Source organism: Nothoprocta perdicaria, unplaced genomic scaffold (assembly GCF_003342845.1).
Source record: "Nothoprocta perdicaria isolate Ctin4 unplaced genomic scaffold, notPer1 scaffold_40, whole genome shotgun sequence".
Taxonomy (NCBI): Eukaryota; Metazoa; Chordata; class Aves; order Tinamiformes; family Tinamidae; genus Nothoprocta; species Nothoprocta perdicaria.
This window is the reverse complement of record NW_020455644.1, coordinates 5,027,918-5,046,867: the sequence shown is the minus strand read 5'-3', so window position 1 is coordinate 5,046,867 and position 18,950 is coordinate 5,027,918. Positions and strand designations below refer to the sequence as shown.

General features: G+C 54.2%; 1 protein-coding gene across 1 annotated transcript in view; it reads right to left on the bottom strand.

The window, feature by feature from the left end:
* MAP4K4 (mitogen-activated protein kinase kinase kinase kinase 4) overlaps positions 1-18,950 on the bottom strand; it is a 72,796-nt gene that overhangs the window by 48,654 nt on the left and 5,192 nt on the right. The window contains exons 2-6 of the mRNA XM_026045490.1: positions 7,325-7,450; positions 6,042-6,152; positions 3,358-3,448; positions 2,277-2,407; positions 217-271 (exon numbers count right to left, since the gene is read on the bottom strand). Of these exons, the coding sequence (XP_025901275.1) occupies positions 217-271; positions 2,277-2,407; positions 3,358-3,448; positions 6,042-6,152; positions 7,325-7,450 (514 nt within the window). The remainder of the gene's footprint in view (positions 1-216; positions 272-2,276; positions 2,408-3,357; positions 3,449-6,041; positions 6,153-7,324; positions 7,451-18,950) is intronic.

Sequence of the window (18,950 nt, the reverse complement as noted above, 5' to 3'; positions counted from 1 at the left end):
AGCAAAACGAAATTACTGCATGGTAGTGCTTAAACACTCTCTTATCTCTATCRAAAGCATTGCTATTTATGGGATTTTATATTTATAGCGCAGGCAAACCCCAAGAGAGCAGAAATAACAACAGGACACTTCCAGAAACCTCAAGGCCAGGCTTAGATTACAACCAGCATCTCTTAAGTGCATGTTTCGGTTCCTCAGAGCAGACRCGTCACTTACGGGGAGCTCCTTCTGCCATCTCGATGGCCGTGATGCCGCACGACCAAAGGTCACTCTGCACAAAGAGACAAGAGACCAGATGTTAGCAGCTACATTCCCCACCCGGGCAGTAAAACAGTGCAGTATTTGCAGGGGCCCTGTAGGCGAGACTGAAACCTAATGCCACGGCTGTGTAAACAGTGTAAGCTGCTAACTGAGTAGCTTATCTTTACTTTTTCTTCTAACAGTAACAGAAAAGGATACTTCTAATATCATACATATAGAGACAAATGCATTTGCACACACACACACAAGTATGCCTTTTTCAGGGYCTAAATATAAAGAAGCASAAATTAGCGGACTATACTGCCAAAYATTTTCTATTCCCAAAAATCAACTAGGAGCTTTTTATAGGGAAATAACCATCACTGCCAAACTTGTAAGGAGACTCTGTTTTGCAGGATACTTGTGGTCCTCCAAATGCTCCTTCCCAACTCTCTCAGCTTCGTTGGAGATGACAGTGCAGAAGAAGAACCCTTCCACAGAAGCCCCTCAAGACCTTCCCTCTGGATCCTGCCCCAGCCATCAGCTACCTGCGCTCGCTGCTGAACGACAGGCAGGCAAGCGAGGAGCAAAACCAGGAGACCTCCATGGCCTCGGGGGCAGTGCTGGAGGGGGCTGCTCAGAGGACCCTCCAGGCCGCTCTTCTGAGAAGAGGTAACTGCTCTCGAGAGAAGCAGCGCTCTTTTCTGCCAGGCTAATGATGATAATGATTAAGAAGTGAAGGGTAACGAGTAACAAGCTGCCTGTACTAGGGGCAGCGAAGCATTTCTAATGGCTTGCCAAGTGCGTTTTCAGATGCAGAAGGGCAATAATTTCTCTTGGTCCAATCCACTCATTCAAGATAAACTGCACAGGATGGAGAAAGGACAACTACTCCAATCCCTACAGGTCCCCCAGAAACAAAGAACAAGTGGGTTCAGACTGAAAGAATTTCTTTCTACTGCATTAACAAATATATTTGTTTTTTTTTCCTTTCAAGTCTCCAGTCCTTCTTAATAACTCCATCTTGCAAAGGTTTAAAATGAGCATAGCATGTAAAACAMCATTAAATCTAAAGAAACCTAAAGAATTTCTCTAGAATCTAGAGAATTATAGAGAAAACTCAAGAAATCTAGAGGCTTAATCTTAGTCAAAGGTGGAAAAACACCAGTTCCAATCACCTGGCAATTTAGACCTTCCCAAACACACTGATGACAGACATCACTGTCAACGTCAGCACACTGCACTCATGGTAAGGGCTTAATCTGAGGGTTTCTGATATCCTCACTGCCTTGCCTGGGTAAAATTTGGAATAGCTGCAGAAATTGAAGTGAGGATTTTATAAAGCACATCTTCACCATTTTTTCCTCATTTGTGCTTTTATACAAGCAAGCTAATAGGCATTGAGAAGGTTTCAAAATGCTTTTATTAGGGAAATATAGCTTTAAACATATATATATATATGTAACATTCTCGGGCTACTGCAAATACCATCAAGCCAATTATGGTTTTGCAATAATTAGGTCTTTGGTTTGCAGCTCACTATGTAAAAAAAAAGAAATCTTTGCTAAGAAATACTGAGATGGATGAATCTTTACCAACATTTACATAGCGTCCCCAAATCAGGAACAGGCACAGTATGAACAGTTCCCTCTGCACTAACTCACCAGACAGCAGTTCTATTTAAGGCAACACCTAAAATGAATTGTTCTGAATTAGTGCCGTAACTAGGACATATTCAAACACAACTTAAAGTACAAACTTCATACAAATTGAGACTATCAGCATCTCCAGATAAAACTCTTCTTTTCTGGTCATCTTTTCTGAGTGCTCCTCCTTATGCCCAGCCACTACAGTGACTCAAGGAGTGTGAGAGGACAAGGCCTGGCATTGACCCTCACCCTTCCTCCCGCACAAGAACGCACTTGTACCAAATAAATCAATTCTTACAAACAATGAGAAGCCTCAAAACCTGCCACCATCCTGGGCCATTCATACCACAAGGGCAACCTGTTTTACTCTGCAAACAGGACGCTTACTCTGTAATCATACGTAGCATCTGGATTCTCATCACAGGCAATGACTTCTGGAGCCATCCAGTACGGAGTCCCAATGAATGTGTTTCTCCGACCAACTGTCCTGTCCAGCTGAGCGCTCACACCAAAATCCACTGCAGGCAGGAAAGAAGATTAACATAAAATGAGAGGGGAAAAACACACGCAGCGGTTACTTCAGTCAGACGATTTGGAAATAAAGCCAGGCCCATGCTCCTTGTGGGAGAGCATGCTGAGGAGAAACACAGTGATTAATCCCAAGGCAGCCGAGTGTCCGGGTTTCACGTGCAATGCGCTCAGGCCACCAGAGTCAAGGAGCGGAGCGGCAACGGCCACCTCCTCTGCACCTCTCCCTGGCTGCCCCTACAGCTTCCCCTTCCCCACAAGGACAGCTCAGCTGCAGAACTACTGTCTTGGAGGGCACGTGGGAATGCTGGAGCCAAGAAAATTTACGTGTGCAGAGGGACACGGCACCTCTCGAAGGTGCCGCTCGTGCTGCAGGGGGGCTCTGCTCGACCAGCCTCGCTGCAGCGAGGGCGGCAGCGGCTCCACGGGCTCCGGCATCGGCACGATGCAGCTCCAGGGGCTCCCTGCTCCAGGGCAAGCGTGTAGCGGGGAAAGCTCTCGCAGAGCCTCCTCCCGGGGGCCGGAGCCCACACTGCCCTGCGCGTGGGCTGCGCAGGGGGCTGCAGCGCTCGTCTCCGTGTGAGCGGCGGGTGCAGTGCCGGGGTGAGGGGCGCAGCCGCCACAGGAGACACATCAGGGAAAAGAGCTCGTCCCCTTGGGAGGGACAGGGGCAGCAACAGGCCAGGGAACAGGAGAGTCGTTCCCAGCAGGCATTCCTGGGCAGGAATTGTACTTCCATCTTCACACTACCGCTTCACTGAGGGGGCTGCCCCGATCCCATATGTGTGTCCAGGGCCTGAATAGCACACGGCTGTTTAACCAGTGTTAAATAAAGGAGTGAGCCCCACCACGGGCAGCCCCAGCATAACGGGAACACGCAGGAAGCCGGGTCATGGAAGGGGGCTCTGGGAAGCGGGATGGGAGGCGCTCGCCTACTCACCGAGCTTCACCTCTGCGTTCTCCGTCAGCAGCACGTTTTGCCCCTTGATGTCCCTGTGAATCACGTGGTGGGCGTGAAGATGCGCCAGCCCCTGCACCATGGACAGGAGAGGAGGGGTGACACATGGTTAGCGCCCCACGGGGCTCCCCRCAACCCTTCCCCCCACAGGTCACGAGGGGGCTCAAGCCTCGGGCCCCTCAGCAGGGCYGGCCGAGGGGCCCGTGTTTCCACCTGAGGGCCAGGGGACAGCAAAGAGAGCAAAACAGGAGCTCCCTGGCACAGCTGCCCTTCCACGGGTGCCATAAATACGGCGGCTCCTCGGCAGYGACCACGTCCCAGGCAGAAGCGCAGGAGCGCGGAACCATTCCCAAAGGCAGCAGAACCCGCCGGCACACGGGGCTCGCTGTGGGGACAGCACCCGGACGCCTGCCCCAGCCCTGCGCAGGGCTACAGGCCCACACGTGGGGCCTTTCCCCCACAACGTCCCGGCAGAACAACTGCCTGGGCTCTGCTCCCGCTGCTCGGGAAAGCGCCGTCTCCAGCGGGATCGCCTTGCCCATCCCTGTCGCCCTCAAGGGCTTTTAGTGTTTTGTGGAAAATAAAGACACGGACCCTTTACAGCTGTAAGAGGTTAAGGGCGCAGTGGCTGCTGCAGAGAGATATTTGCTAACACGTGTTCTCCATTAAACGGTCGTTTGCCAGTTTGCCTTCATAACCGTTGGGCTATTTTCTTTTATTTTAAATACAGCCAGCGCGCGTGACACGCAGCRGAGGCTGCAGCTCCTCCCCGCGCACGCCACGGGGCAGCAACAGCAGCACGCAACGGCCTCGGTGCCAGGCACCGGCCGCTAACGCCAAGCGCGGCCGGATTTTCTTGCAGGAACAGAGGCTTTTCCCCGGCTTCACACAGGACACTTCCTAACACCTTATGCTCCGCCGGCCCTGCCAGGAAGAGAATCGTACGCTCATACATTSTCTCCAGAGAACGATCTCATCCAGCTGGGAAGAAAAAGATGGTTCGTTCGGGCTTGTGAAGAGTCAGGAAGAGAGGGGGGCTCACGACCCCCTGGAGGGGGGCTCAATTCTTCCACAGCCCCTGGTGCTGGACCCACTCCCACGGGGGCCTCGGCCCGCGGGCGTCCCGGGCACCTCGGCTCCCCTGCCCTCCGCTCCGCTCCACAGCCTCTCCATGCGCCTCCGACACGAGCTCCGTGTCACAGCACGTTCTGCAGCGCCTCGTACCCGTGGGAATTCAGCCTTTTTYCGTTTTTTTTTCCCAGGTATTCCAGTTCCTGCTAGCAAGCAATTAGGGCTGCTTTTTTGAAAAGGTCCAGCAAGCGGGAGAAAGCTGCTCGCAGAGGACTCTGTTCAAGGGTGCCTGATTTTTTTTCCTCCTCTCAGCCCGCACTGACTCTCCCTCCTGGCTTCAGGGGAACTCAGGGCAAGGGCAGCAGGGCCCACAATGCATCCGAGGGGGCACACGTGTTCCCAAGGCAAGCAYGAGGCCGGCACTGCACGAGCTGGCTTGGCTAACACAAACCCACRCCACGCACCCACTGGAGACACAGCCATCGCTCGGTGCTCACGGCAGCAACTTCCCYGCCTGCCAGCAGCTCCAAGTGGGCCAGCCCTAATGCCAGGGGCAGCAGAACTCCCTGCTGGCGTTTGGAGGGGGGGACAGGAGCCCACAGCTGGGCATCTCCCTCCCTCATGATCTCAGAAATCGCGAGAGCGAACAAATGGGCAATGCAGACAACAGGAGCACAGGGCTGAGCGTGCCAGAGCCCTGGCACAGGCTGCCCAGGGAGGCTGTGGAGTCTCCTTCTCTGGAGGTCTCCAGACCTGTCTGGATGCTGCCCTGTGCCCCGTGCTCCGGGTGTCCCTGCTGGAGCAGGGGGTTGGACTGGATGGTCTCAGGAAGGCCCCTTCCAACCTCAGCCACTCTGTGATTCTGGGAAGCACTCATTTATGTGAAGAGCCACCAATGGTTTCCTTTAATACAAAACCTTTAGGACTTCACTGATGATGAGGCACTGGAATAGACACACTGTGTGATGGCACAGGTAGGAGACAATTTGTTTTACAAAGAAGCACGAGGAAAACCATCTCACATTTACTCAGCACAGCCAACAAATGCCAATCCAGAAAGCACTGTAACCAACTGGAAATCCAATATGGAGAGTAATTAGCCAAAGCCCCACTTTTTCCAAAAGGCGGCCTCGAAGGGGCACCCTCCTCGTGCGGAGCGCTCCCGGGCAGCACGGGGGCAGCGCGGCTGTCGGCTCCAGGCTGCAGGAACGCGCCGGGAGCTCCCCCGGCACAGCGGCTCCCGCCGCCCGGGCCAGCAGCCCCGTCCCACACACGGCACCGGCCCCGGAGAGAAACCCCTGCCCAGCCCGGCTGCGGAAGGGCCCGGGCGCCCCGCTCTGCTGTGCTCCCCCCGCAGCCTCGGGGACACAGGGACGCTGCCTCTCAGCCCCCAAACGTAAGGGCGGGGGTGCCTGCGCTGGCTTCTCACGCCCCAGGGTTGCTGCCATCCACGTCCTCTTACACACTCTTCACACCATGGTGGGGCTGAATTTAGGACCTGGCCAGGCACAATTTCCTGCAGAACCCCCAATTTCCTGCAGAACCTCTGTAAGATTGCTGCTGTATTTGCAGGTGCAAGGGGCGGTTTTCCTTACCCGGAGAATCTCTCTGGAGATATAGGCTATCCAGTCTTCTTTCAGAGTATTCCCCTTCGTGTTCTTCACGAGGTCAGTGATAGAGCCTGCTCCACAAAACTCCATGACAAGCTGCAGAGCAAGCAAGAGCATTCAGTTCACAGCTGCCCGGAGAAGCAAAACAAGCAGGGAGCAGCAGCGCTTTGGAAGGCCCTCACAAAGCCCAGGATATARTCTTAAATAAAAAAGAAGCTATACAGGGAGTAACTCTTAAAAAGGCCTGTGTTTACTCCCTCCTCACTGGGGAGCTTAGCAAAAGCAATCCACTAAATCAATGACTGGTTCGCTTTGCTGTCCAAAGGGTGTCCTTCAGGTGCTGTACCTGAATATAGGAAAAAAGATATGAATATGTATGTAAATATAGATAAATGTATGTGAATATAGGGGGAAAAAAAAGCTTTCCTCTAAGTCCCGAGTTTAGCTACTCGGAGGTTGTAGAGTTTGAGCTTATGACTGACTGCATGTGTGTCCATTGCCCAACAAGCTCCAAGGATCCTGATCCTGGAATCAATGTGAAGGATCCTGACAGAGCCCCGGCACAGGCTGCCCAGGGAGGCTGTGGAGGCTCCTTCCTCCGCAGATGATCTCTGGAGGTCCCTTCCAACCTCAAACATTCTCTGATTCTTTGATTCTCTGCTTGGCAAGCATACCCGAGGTATGCCTCACATCAGTTACCACTTTTTCAAGAACTGTTTTAATCACTGTAATTTAACGCTGGGAATCTGGATTTGCTCGGCTAAGTGCACTGGTAGTACTCACAATACAGCACACATGTGATGGTGAAGGAATCAAACTGATCACACCACTGCMACACATCTTATTTACCACCCTCACATATTTACGGCAGGCAAGAACATCCAGTGGTGCCTGTAAGATGCCATTTCAAACCAAACTTCAATCCTCCAAGGGTACAGATGCGATGAGAACTGTCATGAGGAAAATTTTCAAGTGCAGTTTTATTTTTACAGCCACATTCTTACTGCTCAGCTTATCTGCCTTGCTCCCATGAAACATGTTCACTATCCATTAGGGAAATGAGGAAAAACATCTTAAAGAGCAAATCAACTGCTAATAACAAACCTTAGCTCAGCCTTTCTCTCCAGGACACACAATGTACCTATGCCATTCACTTCCCTGCTTAGACAAGCACCAAATTCCAGTGATTTGTCTTTCCATAACATGCTATTTCTCCCACCCCAAAGGACATCCCAAAGGCAAAGGCACGCTTGAGAATCTCTGCTTACCCACAGCTGGTCATCATGTCCTGGGGGACTCTTCTTAATGAAAGCACCGTAATAGGTTGCGATGTTTCTGTGGTGAGAGTATTTCTTCAGCATRTTAATCTCCAGTTTGATTTCTTCTTCTTCATCCTTGGAACAAAACAAAAAGCAGACACGTTTAGCACAGCACTTGTGTCACCCACTCCTCTCTCACCCAAGGGGGTTTAGGAAAGCTTGCTTTATACTAGCACCATGCTCAGCAATATCTATGAGGCTCTCAAACAGATATTTATCTACCCAACTTTTCAGCAGTTGACAATGCAAATATGGGATGTACTGGACTTCCACTAGTAATGAAGCAGGACAGGATTTGTTTAAAACTGGTGTTTTAACAGTGTTTAAAACCCTGTGCTTCCAATGCCTTAAAAAACAGGCTTCTGCAAGCAGAGAACCAGAAAAAAATCCCCTGTATTTATGCTGGAGGAGGAGATTTTGCTCGTTGTCATTTTTTTCCTTCCCATTTTCCTCCAGCTTTTACAAGYCCACACTTTGTGGTGCAGAGCCACACGGTGCCCTGGCCCAGCGCACAGGGGCCACCGAGGGCTGCCCCGACCCACCTTCCTCCTCCTCCTCCTCCTCGGCCGTGGGGCGCGACGGCAGCGGCAGAGCAAGTGTARCGGGAAGCAGGAAGCGGGAATGGGAGCGCCAAGGGAAGCGGGAGCCACAAAGCAGAGGGGAAGGCTTCTAARGGACAGCTAAAACAACCACTGTCTGCTACAGGGAAAGCCATTATTTCCAATAGGCCAACGCTGGGATGCAAGGCCTGCTCCTAAAGGAGGATAAAAGAATTCCCCAAACGCGGCGAGGGACGGACTATTCCTAAATCAGTTCCTGATGCTTCTCTGAAGGACAACACTGGGCATTTCTGAAAYGCTGAATGAAACTGCAGAATAAAGCTGTAAATCAGGGTCCCCGGCGGGCGGGAGGCAAGCGCGGCCACGAGAGCAGCTCCAGGAGCCGAGAGCGAAGCCGGCGCTTCCCCTGCGGCCGCCGTTGCGCTTGTGCAGATGTTCTACCTTGTCCAAAGGTAAAACAAAGAAATACACTGCAGCTAGGGCCACCAGCAGTGCTAAACTGCTGCGTTAGCTGTGGGTGAGTATTCRTCCGGCACCCAGAAGAGGGTGGTGATGGTGGTGACCTGTGCTTCAATCCAACTTGAGCGGCAGCTTGCAAGACGGGAGATGGGTGCCCAGAATCTGGGCAGGTTTTGGAGGGTTTCACTTCATGTGTATCCGCAGCCCCCTGGCACCGAGGCCTGAGGGGTGTATGGGGGCACGAACCATCGAACGCACCGATCAGCTTAGAGGCGTCTGCAGCATCTCTGTACCACGCGGAGCATTAGGAACGGGGCTCATCCAGGATAAAATTGCTCTGCGCGAGTCCCGGGTCTGCTCTGATGACTCTTCCAGCCTTCAGTCTTGAATGTGTCAAAAAGCCCCATTTCCATGTTTTTCTAAACTGAGAGCTGTCACTTTCCTATTCAAAACCCTGCRTCAGCATTCCACTTGCATCCAGAGCCATGCAAACGATGGTTTTCCCTGGCAGGGCGGCACACCGCGTCCGACTCGCGGGCTCCTCTCTGCCGGGTCCCGGAGGAAGATGGGGTGACCGGGACAGACAGGGACCCCAGTGCTGCAGATGCCTCCAGCTAGGTAAGGGGAACCCTCTCCTGAAATCCCACCGGAGAGGGAAAGATGGCAATTCCCGACAGTGGGAAGTGGACACATTACCAAGGGAGAGGGGGCAAACAGCTCTCCGTGTCCGCCCCAGGCTCCTATTCTTCCCTACCCGTCACTGCTCAGGGAACTCGGGACTAAGCTAAAGGGCCCCGACCTGTCCRGATCTGCGGAGCATCCCGTGTAGCCGGTGCCTCTCCATGTCCAGCTGCCTCCAAAAGCAGCTCGTGCCCCTGGCTACTCCTTGGTTTCACACCCTTCAGGGATGGCGCAGACAGGGGAGGAGGAGCAGAACGTCTTTATTTATCCCAGGAGTAGGATGATGGGAAACAGGAATGAGGAAACACAGCCAGGCAGGGACAAAGCACAAGGAACTTGCTCGTAGCTCCATTACAGAACCTCATCTAGTATCAGGTTAGTTACACGCTGCTCTAAACCAGCTTGCAGACGAACACAAACTGCTCCTCTCAGTAACCTGCCTTGCTGTCACACGAAACGGGACAGGGAAAATCCTGCTCCCTCCCCACACGAGCTGCATTAGCAACATTAGCCCCAAAACGCAGGAAAAGCCGAYGGGTGGGAAAAGGAAATCTCCCAGTCTCCCATTGTTTGCCTTTTCCCATGCTGCCCGCGACGCTCTGCCAGCCGGTGCCAAGGGAATGGCCTTGCCGGGAAAGGGAGAGCCGGTCCTTATGCTGTGCCTGGGATTTCGGGATAAACTACGTCGGTTAAGAAGCGCCAGCTCTGGGGCACTTTCTGGGATCTGAGCATCTTAAAATACTTTGAAGATTTGGATACAGGTGGAGAGAGGCAGGACAGCATCCGTAGGGCTCTGCAGGGAGAGGGGATGGAGAGCACCAAGCAAGGAGCAGCCAGAACAGCCAGGAAGAGGAGGAAACGCTTGGGCCTGCAGGGCACCAGGATCAGTACGGGGCACCTTTTCCTTGACCATCTCTCCACCACCATATAAATTCAGGGAAAAATAAAAATAGAAACCACAGAGGCCACAAGAAACCCACTCTTGTTTTCCTTCCCCCCATGGTGCRGGGTTGGAGTGGGGAATAGCCTGTGGGACGATTCATAGCGAAAACACACATGGATTCTCAGGAGGGACTGCAAAACCCGGCGGGATGTCCCCTCAGGGGTCCAAAACGCAGGTTCGGGTCTCGGAGGCAGCGTCCTCAGAGCAGAGGGCGTCTCCTCCCGCGGCACAACCCTCTGACAGACACAACCCTCTCGCAGGCACAACCCTCTCCTAGGCACAACCCTGTCATACGTACAGCCCTCTCAAGCCTCATCTCTRGGGGCGGGCGGAAAAGCAGCCCCATGTGCTCGCAGCGAGGCCGCCACGAGGCGCCCACGACCTCCGGGAAGTGCGGGGGAGCGAGAGACTGTGAGGAGGGGCTGGGAAAGGCTCCGAAACCCTGTGGGTTGGATGGACGCAGCCAAAAGGAATCRATGAGAAACTGAAAATCTGGCTGGAAATGAAGCTTAGACATCACGGGGAATGGGAAGACGGTGGCGTGCCATGGAGGGGAGGTCCGGGTGCCACTCGGCGGGTCCGGGTGCCAGGGGGTGCCGTGCGCTGCCAAGGAGCCCCGAGAGCACTGGCTGYTCCCGGAGCCGCGGCCGCGCCAAGGCCGGCCACCCCTCCGGAGAACACAGCAAAGATGAGCAACAAAGAGCATTGAGGGACTGGAGCATCCCTCATATAARGAAAGATTAAGGGAGCTGGGCCTGCTTAGCCTGGAGAAGGTTGAGAGGGGATCTGATCAACATGTACAAGTACCTGAGGGGAGAATGTAGGGAGGAAGGAGCCAAGCTCTTCTCAGTGGTGGCCAGTGACAGGACAAGGGGCAGTGGGAACAAGTTGAACCACAGGCAGTTCCATCTCCATGTGAGGAGGAACTTCTTCCCTGTGATGGTGCCAGAGCCCTGGCACAGGCTGCCCAGGGAGGTTGTGGAGTCTCCTTCTCTGGAGATCTCCAAACCCACCTGGATGCCGCCCTGTGCCCCGTGCTCTGGGTGTCCCTGCTGGAGCAGGGAGTTGGACTGGATGGTCTCTAGAGGTCCCTTCCAACCTCAACTCTTCTGTGATTCTGTGAGGATGTATCCAGCCCCAGAGGGTCAGACCCACCCTCCTGTGGGCACCTTTTTCCCCAAGCTTCACCGGAGGCCCCGGCACGTTGTTTATTGCCCACTCAGGCCCTGCCCCTGAATCGCCCGGTCGGTGGAACAACCTGCTACGCTCTCCGGCCGCCCGGATTCCCAAAGTCTTTCAGGCTTTAATTAAGCAAACCCTCCTCATTAAAATGTTGCAAGGGCTGCAATTTTTCCTTTCCACATATTTAAAACTCTGTATTCAACACTAACACAGTGTTGCATTTTGCAGAATGCGTATTATAAAAGAAAAAAAAAAAAACAGGAGTCCTACAGTTTCTTTGCAGCCCATCGATCAATACACTCGTATAAAGTTAAATACCTTGCTGAGCACCTGTGCTACGAAGAAATAGATTTAACGTTTCTTTATAAAGAAGTCGATCTTTAAGAAGAAGAAGACAGATCTTAAAGAAGACAGAGCAAGATCTAACACACAGCCATCAAATCTCCAAACATCTAAGCAATCGCTCGCTTATACCCCCAAAAGGAAAGCTTCAAGTTTGGGGTCACTCTAGAGCCTCCCCAAAAACTCCCTGCAAGCAAGGACTGCGCTGAGGTCATGATCTGCCTCCTTCAACGAAACACTTCTGTGCGCCAGCCAAAATACGTAAATAACACRGGAATAAAGCAAATCGTCCCATGTGTGCACGTGTCTTACAAAGGTGATTGAACGACACGGCGAGAGCGCACARGCCCTCACAAGTTCCACTCTGGGGTAATCCCTGCCCAAAGGCTGAGCGCTGGAGCAGCGTGAGTCACCTCGGCCCCGGCTCGGCACGTAAGAGCGCCCTGCTCTGCTCCCGCGCCTCGCACGGAGCCCACGGAGCCACCGTCGCCTCCGGCACGGCCAAACGGCAGCTGCTGTCACAAGGAGAGAGGCAGATGCAGCACAGGAAGAAAACCRGGCTGGAGAGACGGCAGCCCTCAATCACCTGTTTAAAATGCAGGCTTAATATGTATCATATGCGGAGCCTGCAGGTGGCTGCAGCGAGAAGAAAGAGCGCGGCGAACCCGGGAGGGCGTCAGGAGCGGCACCAGCGAAACGCGCTGCTGGCAAGGGCCTCATTTGCACAAGGAGGGCAAGGCGCAAGGGCGACAAGAAGACCCACACTGTAGTTCTGGCACGAACACGAGACTGTGCACAGAACGACACGACCATGGAGTCCGGGTGATTGGGCCCCAAATTTGCCAATAACTCCACCCCCCATTTAGAAGCATGACAAACGCCACTTGCTATCCCATTAGAAAGAATCCYGGACAAGTGCCTTATTTCTTTGCACCCTGGTACAAAGAGAGCTGATTGCAAAAGCCCACAGAACRAGGTCCCGCCTCGCCCGCGCCACCCACGCTGTCAGACCAGCACAGAGCAGAGGAACCTGCGCCCCAGCTGTGCGACAGACACCTCTGCAAACGCACCCAGGAACACCAGCCTCTGCCCTGGGAGAAGCTGACTGCAACTTCCCCATTGGAACTACACACGAAGGGTCCCTAAAGCTAAGGCTTTTAGCAGCAGCACTGCTGTACGGTGCATTTTTGGCCACGGGTGTGTGGCACGGAGAAGAAAAGGCCCCCTCTGCAAAAGACAAACAGAGGCCCGTGGCTGAGGTCGAGAGACCCAAGACCCACCGGATAAGAAAGATCAGCCAGTCTGTGGGAAGGAGCACCGAGCCAGAAGAGAAATAACTGGAAAAGTATGTCCCGAGAGCAGCTTCATGGAGCAATGGGCTCTCTCCGACTTGCTTTTCCACGTAAGAGAGGGATCCACATTTATAACCCTATAGGTTTTCAAAGTAGGAAATACTGATGTTCGATACTACATTTTGCCTCTGGAATACGTTTGCACTCAGAAATTCAGCTTTTTTTTTTTTTTTTTAATGAAATTCACTCCAGAATGATTTACAAGTGACTGACAAGATGATGACAAAGGCTGTAATTATTAGGTCCAGCCACTCAAATTGCAATTTACCAGCAGACACACTTGATTCACAGCTAGCACTTCCCATGGCATATAGCAGGCTCTTCCTAAAACAAAAGAGACGGATAATCCCTATCAGAAACAAAGACACGCAGAAGGCCCCTCAAGGAAAGGACCCTGCAGACCTTTGCAAGGGGCACATGTCACTCTGTGTTCGTGCCAAACCCTTGCAGAGAAGGGGCCCAGACCAACAGGGCCCTGACGCTTCTCCATTCGGATGAGCGCAGCTGTTGGGCAGGTACAAAGGTATCTGTCCGTGTCTGTGCACACAAGATAAGCGAGTTCCTTATGGAAGCAGCTGCTGCGGAGCTCCTGCCTTTTCACCGGGCTCGCCTTTGGCAGGATTCATGCTCACTTGCATTTCCCAGCTCCCTGCCTTGCTGGGGCCTCCGGCCTCGGCACCTGAGCACTGCAGGGCACAACTGGTGAACGGGGTGCCCGAAGCTGCCGGGGCCRGCAGCAGGCAAGGAGGGAGGGAGAGGGACACCCTTGGGCTAGCGAGAGGCAGAGGCGCTTCCCTCGACCGTAAAGCAGAGGAACATCCCTGTCGGAGCCGCCGCCGGAGCCCGTGACGGTGTAAAACCCAGGAACAGCCGCGCCAGGAAGGAGCGAGAGGAAGGCACCGACGTCCCCCTGCTCACACTGGGGCCGTGGGCAGCTTTCATGCCAGGGAGTCCGACTTCTTGGGCATCGTACGTGACCACAACGTGCCCAGAAAAACGAAGGGTAAGCTCTGAGCCTACTGGAACCCGTTTCAGTCTCTTGTTCTCTCCACCTCCCATCAGACCTGAGCAGCATCAAGCTCCGGAGCGTGACCCCTTGGAGCCCCTGAGGATGCTCTTCCTCATGCAGACACCCACGCACGTATCTCTCCGTGGCACTTACAGCTCCTCAGGATGCCCTTCCTCACGGAAACCCAGGCCCGTGTCTCCACACGGACACTTCCCAAGCAGATCCCTTATGCTTTTGTTTCTAGCACGAAACTCCTATTTTTCAAATGAAGTCACAAGCTCGTTCTCCTCCTCGTATTTCCACAGCTAAAAAGCACCACATCTTGACCGTAAAACAATTTTACTCGTGGTGTATTTCAATGAAACCTTTCTCTACATAAAAAATTAAAAAATTAAAAAAAAATTAAAAAAAAAAATTAAAAAAAAAATAAAAAACCAAAGCTGATCTGCCTTGGAGAGGGTATCACATGGGGTGCCAGCAGCCACGACGTCTCCTGTGCCAACCGCAGCCCTGCGATGCCGACCCGCGCGCATCTGCACCTGGAGCACTGCCCAAGTTGGGAATAATTCAAAAGTCACATGCTTTTTTTTTTGAAAAAAAAAAGGACCAGAGAGCCGCTCCTGTCTGCACAAATAAACAGTTCCCTTCACAGGGGCTTTTCCTTTAAAACAAAAGTAACGCTATCACTGGGGGATCCCCTGGGAAGATGATTCATAAGCAGGAAAAGGGCTGTAACTCTAYGCTCCAGCTACTCGACCTGAAGGATATTACGACTTTTTGCTCTGCTAGCGCTGGAACGTGACAAAGTGACGCTCTGAAAAATCTGCCTTTAGTCGCTCTGATTCGAAACCRAACAAAGAGCCTGCAGCCCCAGCCAGGGGGGAGAAGGGGCCGGGSGAAGGAGTTTTCCATTTAATTCTGCACCAGGAGCTGGCCTGGTTGCAGAGCTCAGAATTCGGGAGAACGCGCAGCGGATCTGCTCCAAGGGGATCTGCTCCAAGGGGATTTTGCAGCGCGCTCCCTCCTGGCAGCGAGGCGCAGGAGGCCACAAAGCCACAGGTCACAGAGCCACAGATTGTTCRAGGTTGGGACCTCTAGAGATCTGATGTTACTCTAGAGGTCTGCTGCTGCCTACCCCAAAGCCCTGCTCGCCTCACACCCGCGGGGCCTCGGCCTGCCCTTGACATTGCAAACATGGTTAAAAGCAACGGGAGAGAGTGAAAAATAAACGTGAAGAAACAAACAAGTTATCCGAATGTGCAAGAAGCAGCGACCGCCTACGAGCTGCCGCCAGCGCCCCTCACCAGCGAGCGCTGTGCCGCTGGGCAGAGCTCTGCGGGAGCAGCTGGCTCCCCGCAGCGTGTGCGAGCTGAGCGGGCACCTCCCTGGCCCCCTGGGCACGGCCAGAAGCTCCGCTCGCCTCCCACGTCCTCGTTCGCGGGGAACAAGGAGAAAGGCTTCAGTGAAGAGACGGTCTGCGCGGTAAGTTCTGGCGCGTGGGTGGAGGCCGGGCGAGGCGGCCGCAGGGCACGGCTCACGAGGCCGCGTTACCCGAGCGGGAGAGCGGGGCGCCGAGCCCTGGGCCACGCGCTGGGCACCTGCTGCTCCTCCCGTGTCCCCAGGCAGGGACGGGTTGTGAGCCAGCGTGGACTGGGCCCCTCATCCAGGGCAGGCATCAGTGCATCCTGAGTGGTTCTTAACTAAGCCCTGTGCAAAGGGAAAAAGGTGGAAAACTCACAAGGCAGTAGGCGTGACACTAAATGTCTTTCCTTTTTAACCTCAAAAACTGAAATCCAAAGTTTTTGGCCTGCACTGTACCTTAACAACAGCACAGTCGCTGCTGTCCGCCAGTCACACATCTCCTGGGTATTCCCAACTTTCCRCAGCTACATCCATGAGTAGGATGAGTCCTTCTTAGGAGAAATACCTTGAGTCCTTCTTAGGAAGAACTCCAGCCAGGCAAACGCCGCCCCTGCYGGCCCCGCTCTAGATCCCGCACTGCCGCAGGGACGCTGCTGTGGCAGGTCTTTCCCACCTGCCCGAATCCACCAACTTATGTTCTCCTGCTTCGACCACCAGCTTTTTGAAATTCACCTATTTCAGCACTTGCTTTTTCCTTTATCTTCTCGCTATGTGCAAGTGATAAGCCATGAGGCGCGTGGCACGCAACAGCACTGAAGTGAGCACTCTTTCCCACTGCGAAGTCTCCTCGAGCATCTCAGMCCCCTTTGAAACTACTGCCAAAGAAGCTGCTGATTTAAGTCTTATCTAATTAGCATCTGGGGGAAGAAAAAGCAATATCCTCTGCCTCGGCAGTGGAGCGAGTACAAGGGCAGGCCGGGCTTTGGATTGCAGAATTGGCTTAAAGCAAGCAGCTGCCTTGCCAGGCAAAGCTGCTCCCCTCGCCTGTGCCCAACTGCTGCCAGGGGGGTTTCTCCTGCCTCCCTTTCAGCTCCTGCCTCTCCTTCAGCTCCTGCCTTCCCTGCAGCTCCTGCCTCTCCTGCAGCTCTTGCTGGCCAGGCGCGGAGGGCGGGAGAATCCCGGCCCGGGAGCTGCGGAGGGCGCGCGGGTTCCTCAGCCTCCAGGTGCGGAGGGGAAGGGGTCAAGGCCAGGGCTCCTCCAGGCTGTGAGGGGAGATGCTGCGGAGCAACCGGAGCTCCACGGAGAACAGGGCTCCATGGCTGTCGCTTCCCATAGGAAAAAGGGAAAAGAGGGCAGTGTTTCTTTGCTGTTTGAACTGGCAAAGCCTGGGATGAGATRAACACCAGCGGTGGCGCAAGGCAGAGGGCAGGAGCCCTGCAGCTGGGAAAGGGGGTGGAGGGAGGCCGGGCTGTCCCCTCCTTMGGACCAGGCCTCAGGTTGGCTCCGCTGCCTTGCAAGGCCAGGCCTGAGTGCTGCCCCATGGGTATCTGCAGGTAAGAAAGGCAGTTGTCGCTCCCGCCTTCCTGCGTGAGGGGCAGGAAGCCTTGGATCAGGTCCCGTGGGTTGTCGACATCTGCATCCACGCGCCAGGGGAAGGGCCCAGGGTGCCCTGCTCGTGCTGAGCGCCCCGTCTCTGCCCCAGCGGTGGGTGCAGACGGCGGCACGCGAACCACTTGTGTCCCAGACGGAGGATTCGCTACGTGCCCAACTGAACCAGGAGCAGCAGCACCTCGGAGACAGGAACCGGCTTCCTGCTGGGAGCCTGGTTTTGGTGGAGACTCGTTCGGCAGCACCTAAAGCCTAAAGCTTCGCGTTTAACCGGCTGCCTCCAACTGTCACGGCAGGGCAGGGAAAAAAGGAGAAAAATTCAGAGCTGCAAGACAGGTAACGCACTTGCTGTTTCGAATAAAAGGGGCTGTCTCTTGGGAAAAAATATCCCAAGGACACAAAGGCGCGCTCGGGGAAAGGCTGCCGAGGCGCTGTGGGGAGAGAGCAGCAAACCCGCCGCAGAGCCGCTGCTCCTGCCGCCTGCCCCRCTGCCCCCAGCCTGTTTCCCAATTGAGCCTCCGCTCGCCAAAATATCCCGCATCAGGGATGGATGTTCAGGCACCGCGTAGGCTCTTCCCTTCTTGCTCCCATGTCTGCGTCCTTGCCAGGCTCCACGCTCCTTGCTTGCCCAATGCTTGTCCATGCTGCTTGCCAGGCGAGGGCAAGGACGGGGCCTCATCCCCACCWACGTGGGTAAGGCTGCAGAGCGAGCCCGGCCGCTCGGCGCCGCAGGGAGCACTCGAAGCCAAACGGCTGCAGAAGCGAAGCCTGACAGCAAAAACAACRACCTGGGAACCATCCGACCAGAGCACCAGGTTCCCAGTGTATTCCAAAAGGCCACCCAGGCTTGCAGCAGGGCTTTGCTAACAGGAAAAAGAGGCGGTGTTAATTTAGCAGCAGMAAAGGTGCTGCTCCCTCTCCGCGAGGCTGCACGGAGCCCCTTCACGGGGCTTCAAGCTCTCTTGGATTAAACTGAGTTGAGGAATGTGCACGAGAGCCCCTGGCTGGAAGAAGGCAGCAAGGAGCATCTCCTGCTAGTCCCAGAGCTCCGCTGGGGCACTTCCGAGGCCGGGCACAGCCACATGCTCTTATCCTTATGAGGAGACCGGTCGCGAGGAAGAGGAGAGCCCTCCTCGAGGGCGCCAGGGGAGCCTTCATTGGCATTAGGGACTGCTCGGAGCACCATCAATTCCCGTATCCCGCATTAGCTCTTCCCGACATCACTCCAGGTTTAGGAGCGGGGTTCCGCGGCTGTTGTTTCTAGCCAACAGCTCCACATCTTGCAGAAGGAGCATCACCGAGGGACTCGCTGCAAGGATTTTCTTCTCGTTAAACATTAGAGAACAACACAGCTATTCTGCTGTATATTTACAAATGTATATATATATATATCATGAGATAAACTCAAATGCACAACTCTCTCTGCAAGCCCATAAACTAAAGGCAGAAGCAGAGGGAGATTTTACAATGCTCAGAAGTTGCCTCTTGCCACAACACTGAGAGGCACCATCCGCTGGTCTGCGGGACTCGCCCTGTGCTCCGCAGCGTGTCAGTGTAGTTTCATCACCAGATCAAGGGAGATTCTCTTTTTMAGAAAAAAAAAAGTCCACACTTGGCCAAAGAGCTCAAGACTTGCATGGAAACCATAGCACATGTCAGCCATGCCACCCCTCTGCCCACGGAGGGCAGGTGGAGCCTGCAGAGCTCGACACCTTGCAGGAAGCTCCAGGTGCCTCAGTGTATCCTGACCAGCTTGTCCTGGGCTACATGAGGAGGTCATCTGGCTCTCCTGCGGCCAACCTGGGCAGAAGGTAAAAGGTGTCTCCTTGGAACAAGGGCACTTGACTGTGTCTGGACTAGCASAGCCCCTTGATGCAGCTCTAAGATCATTCAGCAGAGTCTAAATCACGTTGTGATTTATGGGACAGCAAGAAATGTTTTCTGGCRGAGAGCAGAGGAGCCCTGCACGGCTCGACCTGCTGGAGAGCACCTCCACGGAGAGGAACCTGGGAGTCCTGGTTGACACTAAGTTAACCATGAGTGAGCAGTGTGCCCTCGTGGCCAAGAAGGCCAATGG